At 39.5% G+C, this 21,566-nt stretch overlaps 1 protein-coding gene across 5 annotated transcripts in view; it reads left to right on the top strand.

Moving 5' to 3' along the window:
* Positions 1–21,566, top strand: part of LOC117813093 (vacuole membrane protein 1-like) — an 81,177-nt gene that overhangs the window by 26,791 nt on the left and 32,820 nt on the right. For all 5 annotated transcript variants that reach the window (XM_034684169.1, XM_034684172.1, XM_034684173.1 and 2 more), the window contains 2 exons: positions 5,398–5,640; positions 13,891–14,022. In XM_034684169.1, the coding sequence (XP_034540060.1) occupies positions 5,398–5,640; positions 13,891–14,022 (375 nt within the window). The remainder of the gene's footprint in view (positions 1–5,397; positions 5,641–13,890; positions 14,023–21,566) is intronic.

Here is a 21,566-nt window from a genome sequence, read left to right on the forward strand (position 1 = left end):
CATCAGAAGTCAGTGGTGTGCCAGTAGCTCATTTCAGCAGCAGCTATTTGCCAACCAGCTTTCACATCCTCCTTCTGTAGGCACACTTTGTTCCCGCTGTGACTGAGGGGAAGCTCCTTTCCGTTCATGTGATTTTACCAACTGCTGGGCTCATAGCCAATGAATCCTTATCACTTGGGCAGAGTTTAAAGTCATAACCTGGGAGTTTTCTAGTTAATTGCATTCGTGTTAAGTCACTATCATATGCAGAATTAGATAAAGTAAGGAGCAAAGTAAAGTGCTGAAAAGGTTCCAAATTGAGAGTACACCTACACAGAGAATATCGCTTTGATTGGAGTTTGTTTGAATTAGCTGAACTATGTGGTAGAGCCCGTCTGCAGCGGCTGATATCCTAGCTTCCATTCCAGTTCTTCATGGCAAAGGGGTTGAGCTGACCAGCATCCCCTGTGACTTAATATTAACAAGTACCTCATATGACCCCCCAAAAAACTGGATTAACCATTTTAAGTTTAGCGACTGTTCCCTTAAATAGCCCATGTTATGGCATGTACCATATTCAAACTGTGTGTGTGTGTGTGTGTGTGTGTGTGTGTGTGTGTGTGTGTGTGTGTGTGTGTGTGTGTGTGTGTGTGTGTGTGTGTGTGTGTGTGTGTGTTAAGTCTCTGTGGATACACACAAACCCAGAAGTGGGGATCCCACTTGTTTTGGAGACTAAGCGTTGGTTTCTGCAGGTCCCCACAGGAATGCCAGAAATGTCGCCTCCATTGTAAATCCCATCGGGTCAGAGAGAGAATTTTAGTACCTCTGTCACTGCTGATGTATATTTTAGTGGCTGTGAGCATCATCGCGCAGCTAGGAGGTTGAACTGTAATTTCAACACACAGAGGTATCCCCTTACCACAGCTTTATTGAAAGTAAACACAATGTATAAGGTGGAACAAAGGCTTCTCTCAGAGAGAAGAAAAAATACTTCCTCTGCTTTTTATTTTGTATTTTTCTTTCTGAAATGAATCCTCTAGTCTTTCCTAAGTGATGAAATGTGAATGTGTCCCTGTGTGGGCATGCGTGTGTGTGTCACTAAGTCAGAAACAGAATGAGGCTGACAGCAGCTACCTGGATGTAGGTTTCGGGTAGGGCTGCACATGACGGGTGAGTCACCTGAACAACACAAGATGACTGGGCTTTTGTGTAAGGTGAGAGGCAGTGACACAGCGTTAGAGGGAACATGTACTTGAAGTCACACAATGCTCTCGGTTGGCAGGCTGTCTGTGTGTGTTTAGTAAACACACATTACCTGAGACAGAGCTGGAAGAAACATAATCTTACTCGGCCACACAAACTTTCTGCTCGGGCGAACTGTGAGCTTGGAAGTGTGCGTATGTGTGCGGTTGATCTTACTGAGGAGTCATTGAGGAGTGTATGAGTCCGCAGAGTATCCAGCTGACTGGGTCAGTACTGGGAGTTTCTTGACTTCTCCATGATTCACAAAAGATTCTCATAATGTCTTCTGCTTTTGTAAGAAAAACAAGTGTCTGATATTTCCTCTTCATGTCCAGGGAGTGTTGTTCCACATTATTATGCAAATGAGACTGCGCCTACCTCATAACACTGTGTGTATAGTGTGTAATAGAGTGACTTATTTGTGTCATATAAACCAAGTGCTCTTGGGAGTAGACATGGCTGTTTCCTGTTGCCTCACACGCCACTGTCCTGCCCTCCCACATCCTATACTGTCCTGCCTTGCCCCATGAAGCTCCGGAAGTTTTGGCCCCACCCCAACTTTGCCAGATCACTTTTGTGCTACATTGCGTAATGCCAAACTGCCCCCTTGTGCGTCAGTGGGAGCACCCTTCCTACACAAACATACGCATGAGTGTAAACACAAAGAACAGGCTGAGTACACACGGCATCTCTCTCCATGGACTTGCCTTTATTTGCAGGGATCACACTTGTGTTCCTGACTTGTTTGATCATCACTGTTATTTCAGATCCATGCAGGTCTTTGTTCAGTGTGTTCCTAGGAAATGCAGATCAACCTGACCTTTGTCCCTACTGATTGCATCCGGTTCAGTTCAAAACGTATTCAAACACTGAACTCACAGAAACTAGTTTGAACTTTATTAGGATAATTTGTGCTGCACCATTAATCTAGCCACAATATTTTTAGTCTTTGACTTTGACCCCAGAACCCTGACTGACACACCTCCCTTATGGTCCGTCTCTTCACTGCCAGACCTATAACAACCAAAAATTGAAACCCTATTCCTTTAATATTCTGTTGTGTATAGGGTCATTTAAGAAGATTGCTTGAGATTTTCTTCTGAAACATTTATGATACCGAGGCAGCTTTTTGTTCACCTTCTGACTGACACACACAAGTAAAGCATGCTGCTTTACCAAACACTGTCCTGATCATTTTTTGCTATAAATGGTGAAGAAATGTAAGTCATCCTTTTTTTTCCACAACACTGTCATTCTAATCAATTTAAGGATATCCCCTCTATTTGATGATCTGGATGGATTGTGATTTGTTGAAATGTATAGCGGGGAGGGATTCGGGTCATCCGTAGCTGAACAAAGTAAAAAGACATATCCGAAACAAGATCTGCATTAACAAGTAGGGGCTTGTCCAGATTTTTTTTAACTGGTCGCCCCTATTGGGACACTGACTTATGGCATAAAGTATATGAGCCTACATTCCAATAAATAGCATGTATTATTGCATATGTATTAGAAATATGTATTGATGTAGTGTTTACAATGCTAAAACTAACACTAAAACTAATAAAAACTGGAAGCAAAACATTTTTAAAAACAAACTAGAACTACACTGCACAGTGCTGCTCTGTACTGAACCGGTACTGTACAATCTTCATTTTTAGTATTTTCTAAATTCAAAAAATGAAAAATATTTCACCACGATTCATCTACTCATCAATTATCATAATCACAATATTGTCCACCATTATCACAATCCCAGTTTTACGGAATCGTGCGGCACTAATAATAATGAGCCAGTGTGTAGAATGACCAGCAGCCATTAGTACAACAGGATGTTGTTCTTTTAAGGCAACAAACTTTAATAATTAATTGATTAGTGCAGCACATATGAGACTCCCTAACTCATGCTGTTTTGTCTGGATGAAAGTGGTTATGCATGATGATGCTGTGCCTGCTTTGGGGAGCCATGTGACCATCACCACCAAGATGTTTCTCTTTCACCCAAGAAATTGCGTCTCCGTGTGTGACACAAAAATACTTGTTAGGATTAAGAAAAAGATCATGATTTTATCTGTGATACATTTTCTACATCAGTTTCAGAAAGCAGGCCCCTGTATTTGATTTCTGTAGTTATATAGAAATGAGTACATCAAAATGTCATTATACAAAATTGTACTTATTTCCAGGTGAGGCATTATAAAGAATTACTTGAAGGAGTCTAACTGGAGCAGCAGTTTTGCCAGTAGTTTAGTCACAAAAAGCAAATGCTGAAATGAATCTCAATATATTGATGATCACAGATGAATTTTAAAATCATCTCTGTGTAAGGTGACACGTAGGTGAGGGGTCTTTTCTCGATTTAAAGTCCAAGTTGTTAATGCACACATTAGGTTTAGAAAAAATCTTTTGAGGTTATGTTTTTGTTGGTTTATCTAAACAAAGATATACATGAGAATGTACTTCAGATAAACACAACTCTCTATGTGACGCAGGATGCAAGTCACCACCCCCTGCATGTTTACACTGAGTGTCCTGCAGGCTGAGCAGAATATTGTTTGAATATTTTTTCTGCTGTGTTCTGTTTAGCATTATACTTTCACTTTGTTCCTAATAGTAGTATTTTGTGAAATCTATGTAATGTTCTATTTTTAAAGTTTAAACTAATAGACGTACAATCAGAGAATGGAGATTTCAATGAACCATGCAGGTACTTTTACTTCATAATGCTAGGAATGTGTTGAAATTTAGATATTACCTCTTAATGTCTTCATTTTGGTCTCTGTGTTATTTAGTTTAATTTTGTTGAGCGTGTGTGGCCTTCAGATTTTTTTACTCAGCGTCATTGTGGATATTGTGATAACTTGTTTTAGAGTTTGCCAAGTAAAAAAACACAAAGCTGGCGGCTCAATGAACTTTCAACACACCCAGAATCCAACCTGCTTCTCTCTCTCCCGTCCTTTGATTTCTCTGCTTTCTCACTGGAAGTCTCATTGAAACGGGTAAATAAACAAGAGCCTTAAATCTAAAGCAGAGTGGGCCTTATCAAAGACAGCGGGTTCTTAAGTATGCTAATGTGTCATTCTTATAACAGGAGCGGTCAAACATCAATAAAATCTGTCTGAAGTCAGCCCATATTCAAAACAGCCTTCTTTTCCTTTTGCTCTGTTTTCATTTGTTATCACTCTGTATTATCCCCGTTCTGCAGGCACACATGCAGCATGTTACTAAAATTAGGTGTGTGTGTGTATATGTGGGGGTGTGTATTTGTGCATGTGCATTAACCCCCTGGCACTTAGCTCATCCTGTATTGACAGAACAAAATTGAATGATTATTTTCCATTTACTTAGATTTATTGGAATTATATTCTGAAGTAGATTTTGTATTTTGACTCTAAATTTGAATATGAAGATAAGTTCTTTTAAATAAGACAGTTGTACAAAACAGATCAAGATTTATCTATATTTTAATACTTCTTAGAAAGTCTTTTGAACAGGAGTGATTTAATTATAAATAAATTAATAAATAATATTTGACTTATTGTCCTTTATCTTCCTCTTCTATTTTTTTCTTCAGAGTTGGTTGGCATAGAAACAGAAACAGTTTTCTGACCACATCCTCATGCAGTTTATTGGAATACCATGTGACTGTTTGAATTTCTTTCAAAAGAGGCAACCAAAATTTAATACTGAATAAATGAAGTTTTACTGAAAGAAAATACAATATTTTTGTGTTGTTTTTTTGAGTATATCAGCAACTCAATACTAACCCTTAGGCGCTTAAAACAAATGAATGATTTGATTAGCCACATCATGTAGGTTAGTAAACAAGCACTCTTTTAGCAGAAAACACTCAATATTAGTTGTGTTTACTCGTTTCTTAATGGTCAATTAAGCTCATTTAGAAGGGAAATTAGAGGGAGTTTTCACCCCTACAGCTAACAGTAAAAAGCAGACAATGACTTTTACTGATGTAGGAACCAAGGAGAGACAGTCTAGATTCTGGCCTACACATAACTGACTGTTTGTCACTCAGTATTTGATGTCACTTTCTACCTACGTTCAAAACAAAGGGGTCTTCCCCTGACTCAGAAACACTTCCAACAGGTAGACTTACTCCCACTCTAACTCTCACTTCTTTTTCTTTTCCCTCTCTGTCTTTCTCTCTCTGTTTCTCAGGGACCACACATAGCATCGGTGACCTTGGCGGCCTATGAATGTGGCTCTGTGGATTTCCCCGAGCCACCCTATCCAGACCAAATAGTCTGTCCCCAGCAGGAAGCACAGGCACCAGGCCCTGATGCAGAGCGTGTGGGCGTGGAGGCAGCGGGGGCTGATGGGTTGGTGGGGTCAGCAGCTGTCCAGGGAAGCATCTCTCTCTGGACCATCATCTCAAAAGTCCGGTTGGAGGCTTGCATGTGGGTGAGTGCTTCTGAAACAGTGTGTAAAACAGAACAGGAAAAAGTCAGCGGTTTAGTTTTTATAAACATTTCACATGGCTCAGTTTTGGTTGCAGTGATATTGCACCTTTGCCACAGCTTTAACCAGAGTTCCTACTTTGGGCTTCAAACACTAAAACACTGTGTCCCAGGGTGTATGACAAATAGAGCTAATTCAGCAGATAGGCAATGTAGCACATCTACACATCCTGACTTTACTATTACTATTCCATAATTGAAAGGGGATTAACAGAAAGAAAAAATATGTGTTGTTTTAATTTTGGAATTAAAATTATAATTTATATAAATTGAAAACTGTAGATTTATATATTTTTTTGTAAACATGTGGTAAAAACTTTGTAGTTTCAATGTATATGTTTTTTTCACACCCCGCACCTCTGCCTTCTACATTAAAAACAATGGTGGGATGAAATAATGATGTAAAAATATATTGTCCTGGTTTAAAATATCACAGTCATTACCAGAAAAATCATATCTGTGAACTGGAGAGACACAAAACCACCAACATAAAAAGTCCAATGTTAAAGAAATATGTTTAATGAAAAATTTGAATAGACATTTGAAAATAAATAAATAAGTGCTCTGAACAGACTCTCCTTGTAACTTACCACATCAGTAATTCATGAATCCTTTTTATGGCCCTATTGACAATAACCTTGCACTTACCTTTAAGGATGTTTAGTTCAGATATCTAAATATTATATTGTATTATTGTCCTAAAATTGATCAGTTATAGCAGGATAGCTTTGTTGTGACTTACTGTTGGTTATGTATCTGGTATCCTATCTGGAGTTTCCATGCAAGGCAGGGCAAGTTTATTTATAAAGCACCATTCATACAAAGAGCAATTCAAAGTGCTTTACAGAGTTAAAAACAAAAACCATAACAGTAACAAGCAACAAAACACACAGCAAACACTTCAAACATTTACATTTTATATGCGGCCAGTTATGTTTGGTCAACCCTTTCTCTCTCTCTGTACTTATGTAACTTAACGTACATAGTGAATAGTGTTGGGTCTTATTATTTATTTAAATTAGGAGGGATTATTATAAATAATCATCCCCCTTCGCTGCTCTGAAGTCCTTAACCTGCAGAGTCTTACTGTCCCGCCGGACACAGAATCACAACTGATCTTGTCTTAACCGAAATAAACCTTTAATCATTTGATTCATCTCAGAACTTCTTCCCAAGGATTAAGACTCACACATTGAATCTTAACTTATGCAAGTCTCAACCCTGATTGAACATATTGCTAACATTACACTTGCTCAAAGCATTAGTTACCATATAATAACTTATCCATCATTAAATGTATTGAAAATATAACATTTGTTTACACTTTATAAATTATTTTGATCTAGTGTTGGAATGTCATCGCATCAATGAAAGTTGCAGGGTGGAGGTCAGATGTAAGGCCAGTGAGAGCAAATTAAAAGCACCAAGACAATTATTGGTTTCTTTCACTTTTTAAAGCCCAGAAGCAACGAAACCAGCAACTAGCAACAGAAAGAGAGTTAAAGCCAGCTTTTCTAATCTTGTCTTTTGACTGCTGCTACATTTATTTTGAGGTTGCAGGGCGTACAATACAAGTAGCTATGTGAATCATTTTGATCAACCCCAATCCATTGAAAGGTTGAGGTCCCTGCCCCCTTATCTAAGAATCATCGTCACATGAGGCGACAAATAAATTGCTCATTTACACTGTTGCACTTACTTCCCCCAGCGAAGGCTTGGACAAGAAATGACTAAAATTTTCATTCATTGTAGGAGTAAATGTACTAATTGATAACTCATTTGCTTGGAAATCCCCAGCCTACCGTGAATTTCCCCCCCTGCAGTGTTGGTGGTTTCACACCTCTAACAAGCTTTGTGGCTGATGAGAGAAATGACTTACTTGCAGCCTGCTAACTTTTGTACGGTTCAGAATAACAACCTTTTTTAGATTGTACTCGTTTCAATGCAAAGCTCAAAACTTGGATTTAAACAAAGAACAACCGTCTGTTGTGTCTAGTTCACCAACAGTGGCTCATGCTACCATCACATGCACATACAGGGCACATAAGAACTCAAGAACAAATATACCACAGTGATCTCAGCTTCTATCATCAAGCTCTTTGTATCTACAGCATCTCTTCTGGCAGTTCCCTTTCTATAGAGAGAGACTGTTGAACATGTACAAAAGAGAACTTGGTCACTGACCCTTGATGTGAATTTTATCACTCTTTGTGATCTATTTCCTTATTCTGCAAACTGTGGAACAGTATGAGATGAAGGGGAAATACAGATCCTGAGCTACTTCTTCACTGCTGAGAACTTAACAGGAACCAGGCAGGCTTTCATAAACATGTAATTGGCCTTTAAGCTGTTGTTCTCTGTAACACAAATATATATGTACATAAACATACTAAATACTGAAAAACTAAACAAAAGACTGCCTTTGATTTGATTTATGTTTCACCACACATAATCCCATACTTTTACAAACAGAACTTAGCAAGGCTGTTTTATTGAAGATACTAATTCACGATCTCACCCTTACATAAACCATTTTTGGTAACACTTGTACGAATCCACCAGTTATAAAGCATTATAAACACATTTATAAAGTCTTATAAATTAATGTATATGTTTTCATAACCATCCATGTCAGTGATTATAAGCATTCATACCAACGTATAGCAATGTTTGTGAATTGTTATAAGCAGTGAACATGATGTCTTATGAAGTGATTTTTAATACATAATACCTTCATGCAAAAGCAAACATTTATTTAAGTTATTCAGAAATGTTGCATTGTTGTCACTTTATCAAAGTAACAAAGGTAGCTCATATATGTCAGTTTGAGTGCAATGAGTAGTTTGTTTTTTTTAGTTAAAATTAACGTTACTGTGCTTTTAGCCTGTTATTGATAATTTACTGTATGCGTTAGCATCAAGCTAATGAACTAAGTATTAAGATTCAATGCCTGGATGAAGCAATCACGCTAGCTGTATGTGAAGTTGTTAGAACAATATGCTGCACTGTGTATATGATTACGTATGCCTTTGTTACTTTGATAATGTGACAAATTGTATTACCTTCATGTATTTTTGTTTACCCTTATTCAGGAGACAACAAACACAGGCTGAACCTGGAAGACACTCACTCTAATTTGAAGGACTTTGAAGGACTTTGAAAGTTTCCTTGGGGAAACATTGATATCAGTACTTGTACACTCTTGTTTCACAATACAGAGGCTAAATCTACACACTGAAATAAAACTTAAAGAAACTGTCAAAGTGAACCATTCTTTGCACAGATATGACTACAACTGCTCTTTAAGATTTGGGCTTGTCCTTTAGAATACACTAGACGGAGAACTAGTATTTATCTTAAACTTAACATACAGCAACAAAATACTGCTAGTAAGTTATTTTAAATGTGTTATAGGATCACATGATTGGGAATAACCTCATATAGTGCTGTCACTTTACTTAAATGACCCAAAGTCCTTCTAGAGCATATTGTAAGTATTAAAAAGACATCCCTCTATTTCAGAATCATAGAAGTGATCACTCCTTATGTTACTTTGAATGACTTCTCAAAGAACTTTTATGACTCGATAAAGTTGCGGGAGTTATGGTTTATGAAACCCAGAATTCAAAAGACACTGTCCTTAGTTTTTCATGAAGGTATAATGGCATATACATCACACCTTCATAAGGCATATTCTCTGCTTATAACACTTCATAAAAAATGCTGTAAGTTGTCATGAATGCTTATTATCACTTACATGGATTAGGCTTTATAAATCTGCTTATGATGCATTATAAGTGGTGGGTTCATACAAAGTGTTACCTTATCTTCTTCATAAACCAACCAAACAATGCATTTTTCGTCAGTAATAAGTAGGGCTGTCAGCGTTAACATTGCAATCAAGTGCAATCATGTTCACAAATTCATGCATTGTCCCTTTTGGCATGCTATAAATAGAACATTGCAGTGTATTCCTGCTACCTGCTGCAGATGTGATGAAACATAACAATACCACTGTGCTTAAAAAAACTCGTATACAAGACAAAAGTAATATGCACTTTTTGGTCAAACAGAATCAAAATGTCACCAAAATACTACAAGTTTAAGCTACCACCTGCTAACTGGGCATATAAGTGCAGCTAATCTGACTGATGACAGTCTGCTTGCCCACTGTTTCTCCTGCTTTCAGTTCAAACACTCGCACACATATGCATGTACCTATGTACTTACACACAACACAAACTGCTTAGTCAACTCAAAAGGAAACTCATGACCCACATGTCATAAGTTGAAGAACTTAAATGATTCCACTAAGATTATAGCATTACATTTGATCATTTGACAAGACACTGGTAACACTGTTGTTAATGTGGAATTTTAAACAAGCAATTAAAAATGCTTTTCATCGCTATTATCTATTGAAATTCAGCAATTAATCATGGTTTAAAAAATAATAATTGACAGCCCTAGGAATAAGATACAAAAAAGACATCTTCTAAAAGATTGAGTTTAGAATGGCTGTTATGTAACCACCGAGAAACAAGAAATCCACATTTAATTTAACATTTTAGAAATAGGCAAGGAAAAAACTTTCTTTTCACAAGCAGAAACATTGACCCGAACAAAAATCCCAGGTGTATGACCCTCTGCCTGAACTGTTAAAGTTAAGAGGGAAAAACACAAGGAGAGAGAGTGAGAGTGCACTTATAGTAGACAACTTTTACCATGCCTAAGCATGTTTCATCTACAAACTAGTGAGTGCTTTATACCGTGCTTAAGCATGGTACTCTTACTTGGCCCTGGCACAGTTGGCAGAGGTGGGCTATGGCATGGTGCAGTTGGTCTTGCATGAGCACAAACTTTGGTGTGCAATGTGGACATGACGAATAACCGATCTGACCGTTCCTCTTGACAAGAATTTGTAAAACAATAGTGCAAAGGGTTCACATTGGTGTGAGGCAGAGGTTGAGTGTTAAGTCAAAAGAAAAATGAAATGTAGGCAGATGTGAATGTTCTCTGTGTTGTTGTCCATTGTGCTGACTCTGAGACCGCACTGCTTGTAAACTAAGACCGCCACATGATGACGTAAAGCCATGTGTTTATCGTACTACGATGTGATGACGTATGTAAAAGAGGTGACGGTGTGACAGTGTGAGTGTGCAGGCCAGCAGGGGACCTAGGGAGGGGGGAGAATTATGATTCGGCACGTGGTAAGTGGGTCTGGAAGGAGAGATGTTATGGTTTTCCCTAATATTTTAGATTTTGCATATTTCTCATTTCTTTTTCAAAAATTGGCTCAATTGTTTCTGTAACTGTCATGCCAATATTTGACATCAATTAAATCCAGGCCAATTAATCGAGAGCAAAAGAAAGTCAGACTGACAGATGGGCAGGCAAACGGACAGAGACAGATGGACAGAGAAGCACAGCAACAACAATAAAAACTATAATTATGTGAATTTATAGACTAATGATATAAATTAAATTTATAATCACATTAAGAAATATGAATGACTGTCAAAAAAAACTACAAAAAAAAATAAAATAACAACTGTTCTTTTAATGACATACAACCCATTGTGTCATTTCAGCTAATAGAATATAAATAGCAACAAGTTGTCTATAACAATACTCCAGTGAGTCGGGGGGGGATATAAAGCTAGTAACAGGCATTAAATGACAGACATATATATACAAGTAGTATCAAGTCCCCCAGCAGTTTAAGCCTGTAACACAGTAACTAGAGATTGGTCCCAGGACGGCCGGAGACTGTAATAACTCTGATTCTGTGATACTTATGATAGCTTGATGTTGCTATATGATACACACCCCACCTCTGCTGGTCTGTATGATTTTAAAAAGTCAGCATGTTTGATTTATTGGTGAGGCATTATACCTTTTCTGGCTTCAAACTAGTGTCACATTTTCTCTGAGCTGCAGCCAGCAATACATCCCTGGTGTCATTTAGGAGTCCATGTTTGTGGTTGTGTGTGCCACCCAATCCCCTTGGATTCGCCCCCACCCAGTCACTGCCACTCCTCCCTGTAACCCCAGCCTGGCATGACCTCGGCCTCGGCTTGTCAGCTTTACAGTTGGAGACACCTGTTGTGCCCACGGTTACAAAGCACCCACGCCAAGTGTTCCCCCCTCCTTCTGCCAGAACTTCCATCCTCTGGATTCACTGATTATGACACACCAGACACTCCCCTCTCCACTACCAATACCCCTTACTCTCCTCCTCTCTCCTTTCTCTTTCCTCTTTTCTCTTTTTTTCTGGTTTGTTCCCTCTCGAGTCCTCTCTGTCCTTCACTGCAGCACCCTTAAGTGCTCCACTTCAAACACCACCACTGTGCAGGTGGACGTTTTTCATTGCCCCTTCGACCATCACGCACACACGCACGCTCGCAGATAGGCAGAGGCACATGCAAGCTTACAAACAGAGGCAGAGCTACTGAATGGAGCAGCTGCCAGGGAGATTAGGGCATGTCTCCATTATGAGAGAAAACTGGCAGATTTCATCAAAGGCTGCAATGTTAACAAGAGAACAGGGTGTCTAGATTAAAGATGCAGTCTGCCAGTTTTTTTTTTTTTTTTTGAGTAGCACTGCCGCCCCAGAATGATTGTTTTGGCTTGTTGTCGCTACCATGGTTTCTAACTACCCACTAATCATCTGGCTCTGCCATGTAGCTCCAGACAAGTAATGTGGTGGTGATTAGTTAGTTATGCTGTTCTGGTAGACTGAATTAAGCTTATTTGTGTGTATGTGTGTGTGTTTGTGTATATATATTTATATATATGTGTGTGTGTGTGTTATAACTAGACAGCTGAATTTCACTCCATGTTTCCCTACTGTGCATCATAGGATGTCAGGGATGTGTTTGGGCTTGAAATGATCTGTAACTTTAACTGACTGCATCCTAAGCATCTTCTCTCATCCCCTTGTGTAGCCCCTGTTTCCCCTCCTGTGCCTGGAAACATTAAAGTAATGAGCTGTGAGTTACTCCAAAAACACTGCGTTTCTTGGCGGTGGTTTTCATTGTGTTAATTAAGACTGTAACCCTCACCCCCTCACCCTTAACTCCCCCCCCCCCCTCCTCGTCTTCACGTTTTGGCGGTACGAACTTGGTGAACCCACTAAGAGCTGAGGATTTATTTCCCTCAAATCACTTCCGCTTTCTCCCCTATTAAGCCCAGCCGTTTTATAACTACAAGCTCCTTTTGGCTGTGAGATATCGATGTCATGGTTTCCTGCAGACCCCCCTGGGCTTGTTAGCACTTCTTAAATTTTCCAGAAACTCTGCATTCCACATGTCCAAAGTATGTTACAACAAAGCAGTCAGTGGCACAGTGTGTTGATGTGCTGTTTAGAGGTGGCATCTGGTTTTTCACCTTTCCAGGACCTGTGTTTCTATGTGTCTGTTATCGTTTAATAATCTGTGGGATTTTCATTCTCATAAATCCTTTCCGTTTTATTCCTATTAAGCACTCTGATCGCACAATCCCAGACGTCAAGCTGTGCAAGCTCCTTTGGGTAGTGGATATTGATATATTTGCTACATTAACCCTCCTGGACCCACAGTGACATGCCTGTTGTGATGATTAGACAAATATCAAGACAGAAAGGGATTCTATTACAAAACTACTTTGGGCATAATATAATTGGGGTATAAAGTTAAGGATTATGGCAAGTAAGTGCATTTTGATAGTAACCATATTCAAATCTTTACATACTGATGATTCCAAACACAGCTGATTTCATGTGGAGTGGGGAACCTCTGAGGTGTAGTGTGCTCAGTCTGCCTCGTGTCAAAAGAGGACACAGAGAGAGAAGGATTTGAACTGTCACATTACTGTACAGTGTGAAAAGATACTTCATAGATGTTGTTGAGAATTCTTTGTAAATATTCTTGCAGCCCTTGAAGTTAATGAATCTGTTTATGTTGTAACAGTTTGTTTTTTTCACAGATACAAATCTTATTCTGTAGTAACAAAGTGTTTAAAGTTGAAAATCATCCAAATTTCAATCATGAGTTTATCATTCATGTAATAATTTTTTGGTTTAACAGCTCTTTGGTGACATTAACTCACTTAGATCCACTCCTTACAGTAATAAAACATCTCTAACAGTCTGTGTACGTGTGTGTTTGTGTGTTTGTGTATTTGTGTCGGTCTCTGTGTGTGCCTGTTCAAACAGGGTGCAGGTACAGCTATAGGAGAGCTACCTCCTTACTTCATGGCTCGGGCTGCGCGGCTGTCTGGTGCAGACCCTGATGACGAGGACTACCAGAGGTTTGAGGAGATGCTGGATGAGACCCAGTCTGCTCAGGTGACTCCCTACGCACCCTCATCATCATCTTCAGCACACATATCTACCCTCTGCCCCTCCTTCTTCCTCTCATCCTTGAAGCACTCATCTAGTTCAATAATAACTTTGAGCTCTACCAGGCTTTCACTCTCTCACCTCCTTTCAGCTTTTTGCACCTCTGTTATTCTTTCTCACTCTGTTTCACGTTAACCATTTCGTTTTTATAAATCTCTTTACTCCTAGTCATGCCTTTTTTTTCTCAGTTGTAGTATTTTTCCAAATTGGTCATCGCAAATTCCCTGAAGTGAAGTCTTGTGCCTCATTTATCGTATTGTTCCCTCTGTGTTGGTGCGTGTGACCAAGCCCCGCCCCTGTTTCTCAACGGTACAACAGGAATCAAGTGCTTTCACAATGATATGACAAATGAAACAACACGAGAGTAAAATGTTCTCTCTCCGTTTCCGGTCCTCCTTCATTTAAACATTTCCTGTAAAAAAAAAAAGTTCTCATATCAAACATCCGAGAAAAATGTTTCAACAATGCCAAAGAGCCTACTGTAAATATTTATTTTCCAACCTCTGGTGAGTATGAATGATGAAGGGGGGAGGATTGAGGGGAAACTTGCGTGTGGTTTAGTAACGGCTTTCGTCAGACTCGTTTGTCCTGACACGGTCTTCATCCTCAGGAATGTTTCCTTCCCTCCAACATGTGGGTCAAACAGTCGGACAGGTCAAGTGCAGTAAAACAACTCAGTCCATAAACGGTTTTCAGCTTTACTACGGACTCACTTGCTCTCTCATTTTCAAATGAAGCAGAGTTACAAACTGCAAATAATCAAATCATTCAATTTTAAGAGTATTATTTTTTTATGATGTGTATTTTACTTGAATAAACAGTCCAATCATAGGCTAGATATGAATTGTGAAGGACTGGCGCACTGTATTTGTCCCTACAGGAAACATGCCTTCAGAACACAAGATAGATCAGGTTTGTGTAGGAGTTATAACCTTGTAACCTTGTATACAATAGATGCATTTATTTTAAAATGCTACCATGTTTGATTTTTAAGGTGTAAAACTAAGTACTGTTAACCTGAGTTAAGTTTGTGTAAAGATAATAGAGTAGAAGGCAGATTTCATAGCATCCTTGTTTGCAATCATGCTGTTCCTATTGTACTTTGGGTCAAGAAGGTTTCATAAGAAGATTTATCTTCAAGCAGGGTTTCACTTCTCTCTTTCTTGTTTCACAACTTTCTGACAGCTAACTATCTTTAGGGCAAAACACTCCATAGTTTTGTGTAATAAAACCTTTTTGTGTCAAAATCAAAACAACAGCAACCATAATTGAGTACAAATAAATAAATGATTAAATACTGCACTGAATCAGTGGTCCTTAAACAGGGGTCAAATGTCCTCTTGTGTCATTGTCTCGATCACCAGAAACTAAAGAATAGTATATATTCACTTTAGCTCACTCAAATTCACTGATACATTAAGTGTTCTAATTTGATTTCAAATTGTCTTTCAGGGGAGACTGTGACACAAGTTAATACTTAGCTGTTTACTGCTTTTTTATGTCTCATTCCACATACACCTGTATAAGATGTCCTAAACAAATAAAGTGTAAAATAACTGCATTCACCTTTACCGGCACAGATCCTTAGATCAACACTTTCTTTGAGATAAAGATTTGAACTTGGTATGTTGTATTTCCGACCACAGCTCTGATGATGTCGAGGCAGGTACTTACCCTGTGGCTGGATTATATGATACAACTCAAACTTTTATTCCCCACAGCAGCAACAGGTGATTCACTGTCCTTAAGACATGCTGGTTCAGGCAGTGTATGTCTCACCTGGGTTTGGCTGCAAGAGCATGCTGATCATTCCTCTATTGATATTTTCAGAAGTATAGAAAAAGAACTGCACTTATTTCAAAATATAATCACAGCTTACTCATATGCTATGTTACATTCAGACATTAAGCTGTGCTGTATATATGTTATTTATTGTTTTTCTTCGGGTAAAGCTCTTCGTAAAAAAAAAGCATCACATCAACCACTTTTATTTTCACTCTAAGCATCAACACTTCTGCCCGGCACACAAACCAAAGAGACATTTTAAGACACTAATACTGAAACAGATACAAGGAAGTTACAAAAAACGTAGGAGGAAGAATACGTGCTGCTTGTAACAACGAGCCGAGCTGCTGCTGCATCTACTGTAAGGTCCACTCACACTGATGTTGTGGACAGCTGGATAGGTTGGCACCAACATCAGACCACATGTGTGTGAGTGGAACTCTGACATCACTTACAGATAAAGTGCTGCTTCCCACTCACACGGTGAGAAAAGCGCAGAGACAGTGGACGAGACAAACAGGCGACTTGGGGATAGGAGATTTGGTCTAAATGATGGTCACAGCGTTGAAGAGCTCCTGGTGTGTCTTTTTCGCAAACAAACTAAAAGCGCGGCGCAGGAGGAGCATCGCCTGTTTGCCTCACATCCATGATACGAAAGTAGATTAGAATTGATGCCGCAGCTGCTGCCTTCTTTCTCGCTCTCTGATATCGTTTCTTTTTCTGTCCCTCTCTTACTCTGCTCTTATTCTTTCTCACGCACTGCTCAACTCCTGCTGTGCATTGCGCTTTCCCTCTGTGTCTCTGTTTGCCTCTCTCTCTCTGTCTCTCTCTCTCTCCTCTTTTTCACTCCCCTCTCTCTCGCTCTCTCTCTCTCTCTCTCTCTCTCTCTCTCTCTCTCTCTCTCTCTCTCTCTCTCTCTCTCTCTAAATGTCTCTCTGATGATATGGGGCAGCTGTGTGTATGTATATAATGTGAGTTTGTGAGATTGAACAGCATCTGGAGGCAGGTTGCATGCACCAGCGAGGACCTGCAACATACGGAAACATTTTTTCTCTCGCCAGGGCTTTCACCCGCCACTCGGATGTTCTCAGGGTTCCTCTTTGCTCCAGGAGATTCCGCAGCACATCCTTTTTTTTTTTCCTTTACTTTTCCGCTTTTAACCTTTTTTTTGCACCTTCTAAAGGTGAACACAGAAGACTTCATCAGCTCTGGATTTGTGTCAGTTTTTGATTGAAGGTTACTAACCAGTGACTGTAGGCCAAAGTGGAAACAGACTTCATCGAAGTTGGATTTGTGAAGCATTGGTATCATTTGATCTTTGTGTATCAGTCAGGCAGCGGTTAAATTTTGTCCTCATGGATGTGAAACCCCTCCACACACACTCATGCTTTAGATCTCTCCCACACACACCCTGTGGCAGCAGCTGGACTATGATGCTGACTTTGTCCCTGCACTCCAGTCACAGAGGACTGTCGGTGCCAGCAGCTTGACTTAAACCCAGTGGTATTTCTCCAGACCAGCACGTGCCAACTTCCTGCCACAAGTGCACGTGATGCACAGCAGCACTGCACTCTGGGATCTTTTTTTCTCATTCATTCAACAGAGCTATTCAAGAATAATGAAGTCATGCTTTTTTCTAACAGCTCCAGACGCTGATGTCATGAACATCAGCTTCTTTCCCCCCCTCTTAAATCTTTAGCTCATAGCGCTCGTGTACAGGGGAGGAATCCTCAGACCGCCTCCGAGGATCCTGCCTGCATGGATCCGGTTCATGACTGCTCGTAACCTGATAATGAAGTTATTTCCTGCCTTGTGTGTTTTTCTTTCATCCGGCACGGAAGGGGTTAACAGTCTGTGAATTCTTGATTGCCAGCTCCCAGTATCATATCTCCTGTAACTCAAATCAGGGCCATCTGCGCTGGGCGTATGCCTGCCTTCCCCCCTGGCCTACTAAACTCAAAGACTCTCTGTGCTGTGGTTTGCCCGGCCCCGTCACGTGACTTCTCTGAAAGTGCCCCCTCCCTCCTCCTCCCTCTTTATTTCCAGTAAACTGTTTGAAAGGAGGGGGGTGAGTCAGAGTAAAACCAGCTTCCCTTTAACCACAGCTTGTTAAAGAATTTGTCAACGTGGACTCAGGGGTACACTTTTTATGTGTGTCTGTGTGTGCGAATGAAAGAGTGCATGTATCCATATAGGTTTCAATGTACAGCTCTTCTTTTTATTTCCTCTTGAAAGGGGGACTGTAGCTGTCTGTTGCGTCAGGAGTCCTTAATCACTCCTCTTCCTGTGCCTGAGCGAGCAGGCGCAGACTTGTTGGAGTTAATGAGATGAACTTTAGCCGTCATCGTGTCGGGGGGCTCTCGGCCGCTCCGGAGATGTGTGTCTTCTGCGTGAAAGACTTTCATTGAGAAAAAAAAAAGAAAACAGAGCGAGAGAGAGAGCGGGAGAGAAAAAAATGTGCGTGGGTGTTGACTTGTGTATAGGCTATGCATAGATTTTTCCTTGTCAGACACTTTGACTTTCCACATGGAGCACAGTGCCTTGTCTCTGACAGTTTTTTGTCTGTGTTTGAACTCTGTACCCCATCGGCACCACCAAAGACTACTGCTCTGCAAACTTCGGTAAAGGGTAATCCCCAATTTTGAGGACCCTCTCAACACCTTTAAATAAAGAAATATCTTATCCTGCTGTAATGCGTTTTATAAGAATTACAGACAACGGAAGAAACATCACAAGTTATTTCCCAATCTGTCACCTAGAACACATCTTGTCAACATAAATAAAAAAAAACATTTCTGGCAGATAAATTGGTAAAAAAAAAAGGTTTCCCAGTAACTGTCATCACCTAACAGCTGTAACCACACATATTTAAAGTATCATGTTAGCAATAGAAGTCACTCTGATTCATCCAAAATAAAATTTGAATCAGGCCATGTTATTGAGTCATTTTTCTAACGTGAGCATATTTTATTTCATTTCAATAAAACATCTCTGTGACATAATTTCATAAATTCTCATTTTTTATCTAACGCCCTGCTATTCCTCATTTGTTACATCATGATAACCATCATGAGTTCTGTGCTATTGTACTCCAACAGCTCTGTGTTTTCATGTCAAACATGTCAAAAACATGCTGTAAAAAGTAGCGCACAAGACCCGTAAAGTGTGGTTTCTGAGGATGTTCTTTTTAAAACCTATAAATCACATCAGATGTGATTATTTTGCTGCGCAGAGGTTGGCTCCATGTGGGGTGACTGTGTAGACTGCTGAGTAAAGCATCTGTGCCAAGCATCCAAAACTGGAACCAAAAGAACTTCCATGGTTATAATGACGCTGCACCCTTGACAAGATCTACCAAATGTAATTGCTGCTAAGCCCAGCCCTGCGGGCCGCGGTGACAGGGGTGAAGGAGGAGGAGGAGGAGGAGGAGGGGGGGGGGGGGGGGGGGGGGATCGCCAGGCAGCACTTGGCAAGCTGCCTGGCAAGATGGTGATTTTCCATAAGCCGTCAACAACAGAGTCTGGATGTCTGAACCCCAGCCATCCAAGATAGACGCTTCCTGGGTCCAGAAATGCAGAACAGCGAGAGAGTCCAAGTACAGAGTTCAACTATAGTAAATCACAGTGTCACAAGTTCACACACACACATTAACACACCCTCCCACACCCTCCCTCACCTCCTTGGGGACCCTTTGTTCAGTGCTGTGGTGATATTTCCATGATTGCTCACACTGCATGAGTCTAAAGCTTAAATACAGCACCTCTAATGTAAACAATGTACGTGTCATGATGTCATGAAATGTACGGGGGATTCACGGGCGGTCTCCATGGTAATGATTGGTTCTGTAGGGTTCTGTCTGCACTACAGCACCCACAGTCGTCAGGTGTCTCTGGTCCAGGATCAGTCCTCAGCGGTTCAGCTGTGCACCAACCATACACATTCCTCCTCTCCCTGTCTCCCACCAGCTGAGGCAGCGCTCAAACACACGCGCACACACACACACATACACACAAGCACACAATTGCACACATGGGGACAGGCTAGAATTAAAACTGCACGCTAGTCCAAGGAGAAACCTTCCTGATTGGACGTCAGTGGAGGCAGAAATTCAAATCGTGAACCAATCAGATTGCATGTAACTTCGCTCCCCCCACCAGTGCCTTATTAGGCGACCTCCCATGTCTCTCAAATTTCCTGACCGCTCGGTTGCACCCCGTAGAGAATGTCATCAGCACTGTACTGGTTTTGTTGACCATATTAGGTATGATCATGATCTGCCAGCCCCACCAGAGCCTGATATTTTAACATTTACACCATGCTTTGGAAACAGAGGGCCTAAGTTTTCAGCACAAAACAATTTCTTACTGTATGTTCATATTAAAACCTTTTTTTGTTTTGTTTTGTATTATTTGATTTGATGTAGTTAAAAATATGTATTATTGTTGTGGTAAAATAATCTTTCCATAAAACCTAAATTTGTTTGACAAAGGTTGTGCCCAAATGATGAAACCAGAACATAAATTACTTCATATTTGAGGTTCTTGTTTTTAAATTTATTAGATGGTTTTTGGGATCAATTTTCTGCATGAAAACATCCAAAATTATCAGAAAAGAACTTCTTTGGTTCAGGAAAAACTAACAGTTGTATTAACTGACTGTGGTGAATTATAGCAGAAATGAGAGTCATTATAATTATGAATGTGAAAGTGTGATTTTTCTGTAAATAGACGGCATGTCACTTTGAAACAAAAGCTTCCTCAAACTTTTAATTTAAAACCGTAACAAACAGAATGAAACTGATGTCAAGTCTGAAAAATTACAGAAGAATAAGAGACATCAATATCTCTTTAAATAAATAATGCAAAGTTAAACTCATTAATTTGTTACATAGATGTAAATTAAAGCATATGAAATTATAATTTCCAAAGCATGATTTTATGAAGGGATACATTTAGGATACTTAACAAAGTTTTTATTGTATGATAAGAGTCTAAAGAGACTTTAATTATTGTTAAAATTGTGAAAATAAATAATTCATCTAATCAGACATTAATGTATTAATTTTATTTACTGAAAACTTCAAAGCAATTAAAAAGAGGCATTAACATTTTATTACATGAACTTTACAACAAATGAAAATCTTGTTATTGATAAAAGCTCAACAATGACTAGATAAGTTCAGAATTACTCACAAAAAATAAACAGAACAAAAAACACTTCCAGATTTTTCAGACGAACATGATCAGCCAGCAGATCACAATCTGAACAGATTAAGGCCTTCAAAATAAAAAATCTTTCATCAAAAACTTTAAGAACAAAGTATTCTTTGTGTATTCAATTGTAACTTTTGCAAAAGTTTAGATTTTTACCAAATTAATCATATCATGCAAACAATAATGAATTGGCATGAAGCAGTCATACATGCAGCTTAATCTAATCATTTTATAATTACCTAGATATTGAATGTGTCCTTCAAGAAAAGGTCCAAGATCAGGGCTCTGCTTTGCTTCCCCACTGTGTTCCCAGAACTAGTTTAGGTTAAAATCCAAACAGATTGAGGCTCCTCTTCCCAGAAAAGGTATATTAGGGAAAAATGTGTGTCACTGCTGTGAAAAGAGGCTTTTGTTGAGCTGTCAGGAGGAATAGGGCAAGAGGGGCAGAAAAAGTAAGAATATGTGAGTCACTGGAATGACCAAAGTCTGTTG

Source organism: Notolabrus celidotus, chromosome 5 (genome assembly GCF_009762535.1).
Source record: "Notolabrus celidotus isolate fNotCel1 chromosome 5, fNotCel1.pri, whole genome shotgun sequence".
In the NCBI taxonomy this organism is placed as follows: Eukaryota; Metazoa; Chordata; class Actinopteri; order Labriformes; family Labridae; genus Notolabrus; species Notolabrus celidotus.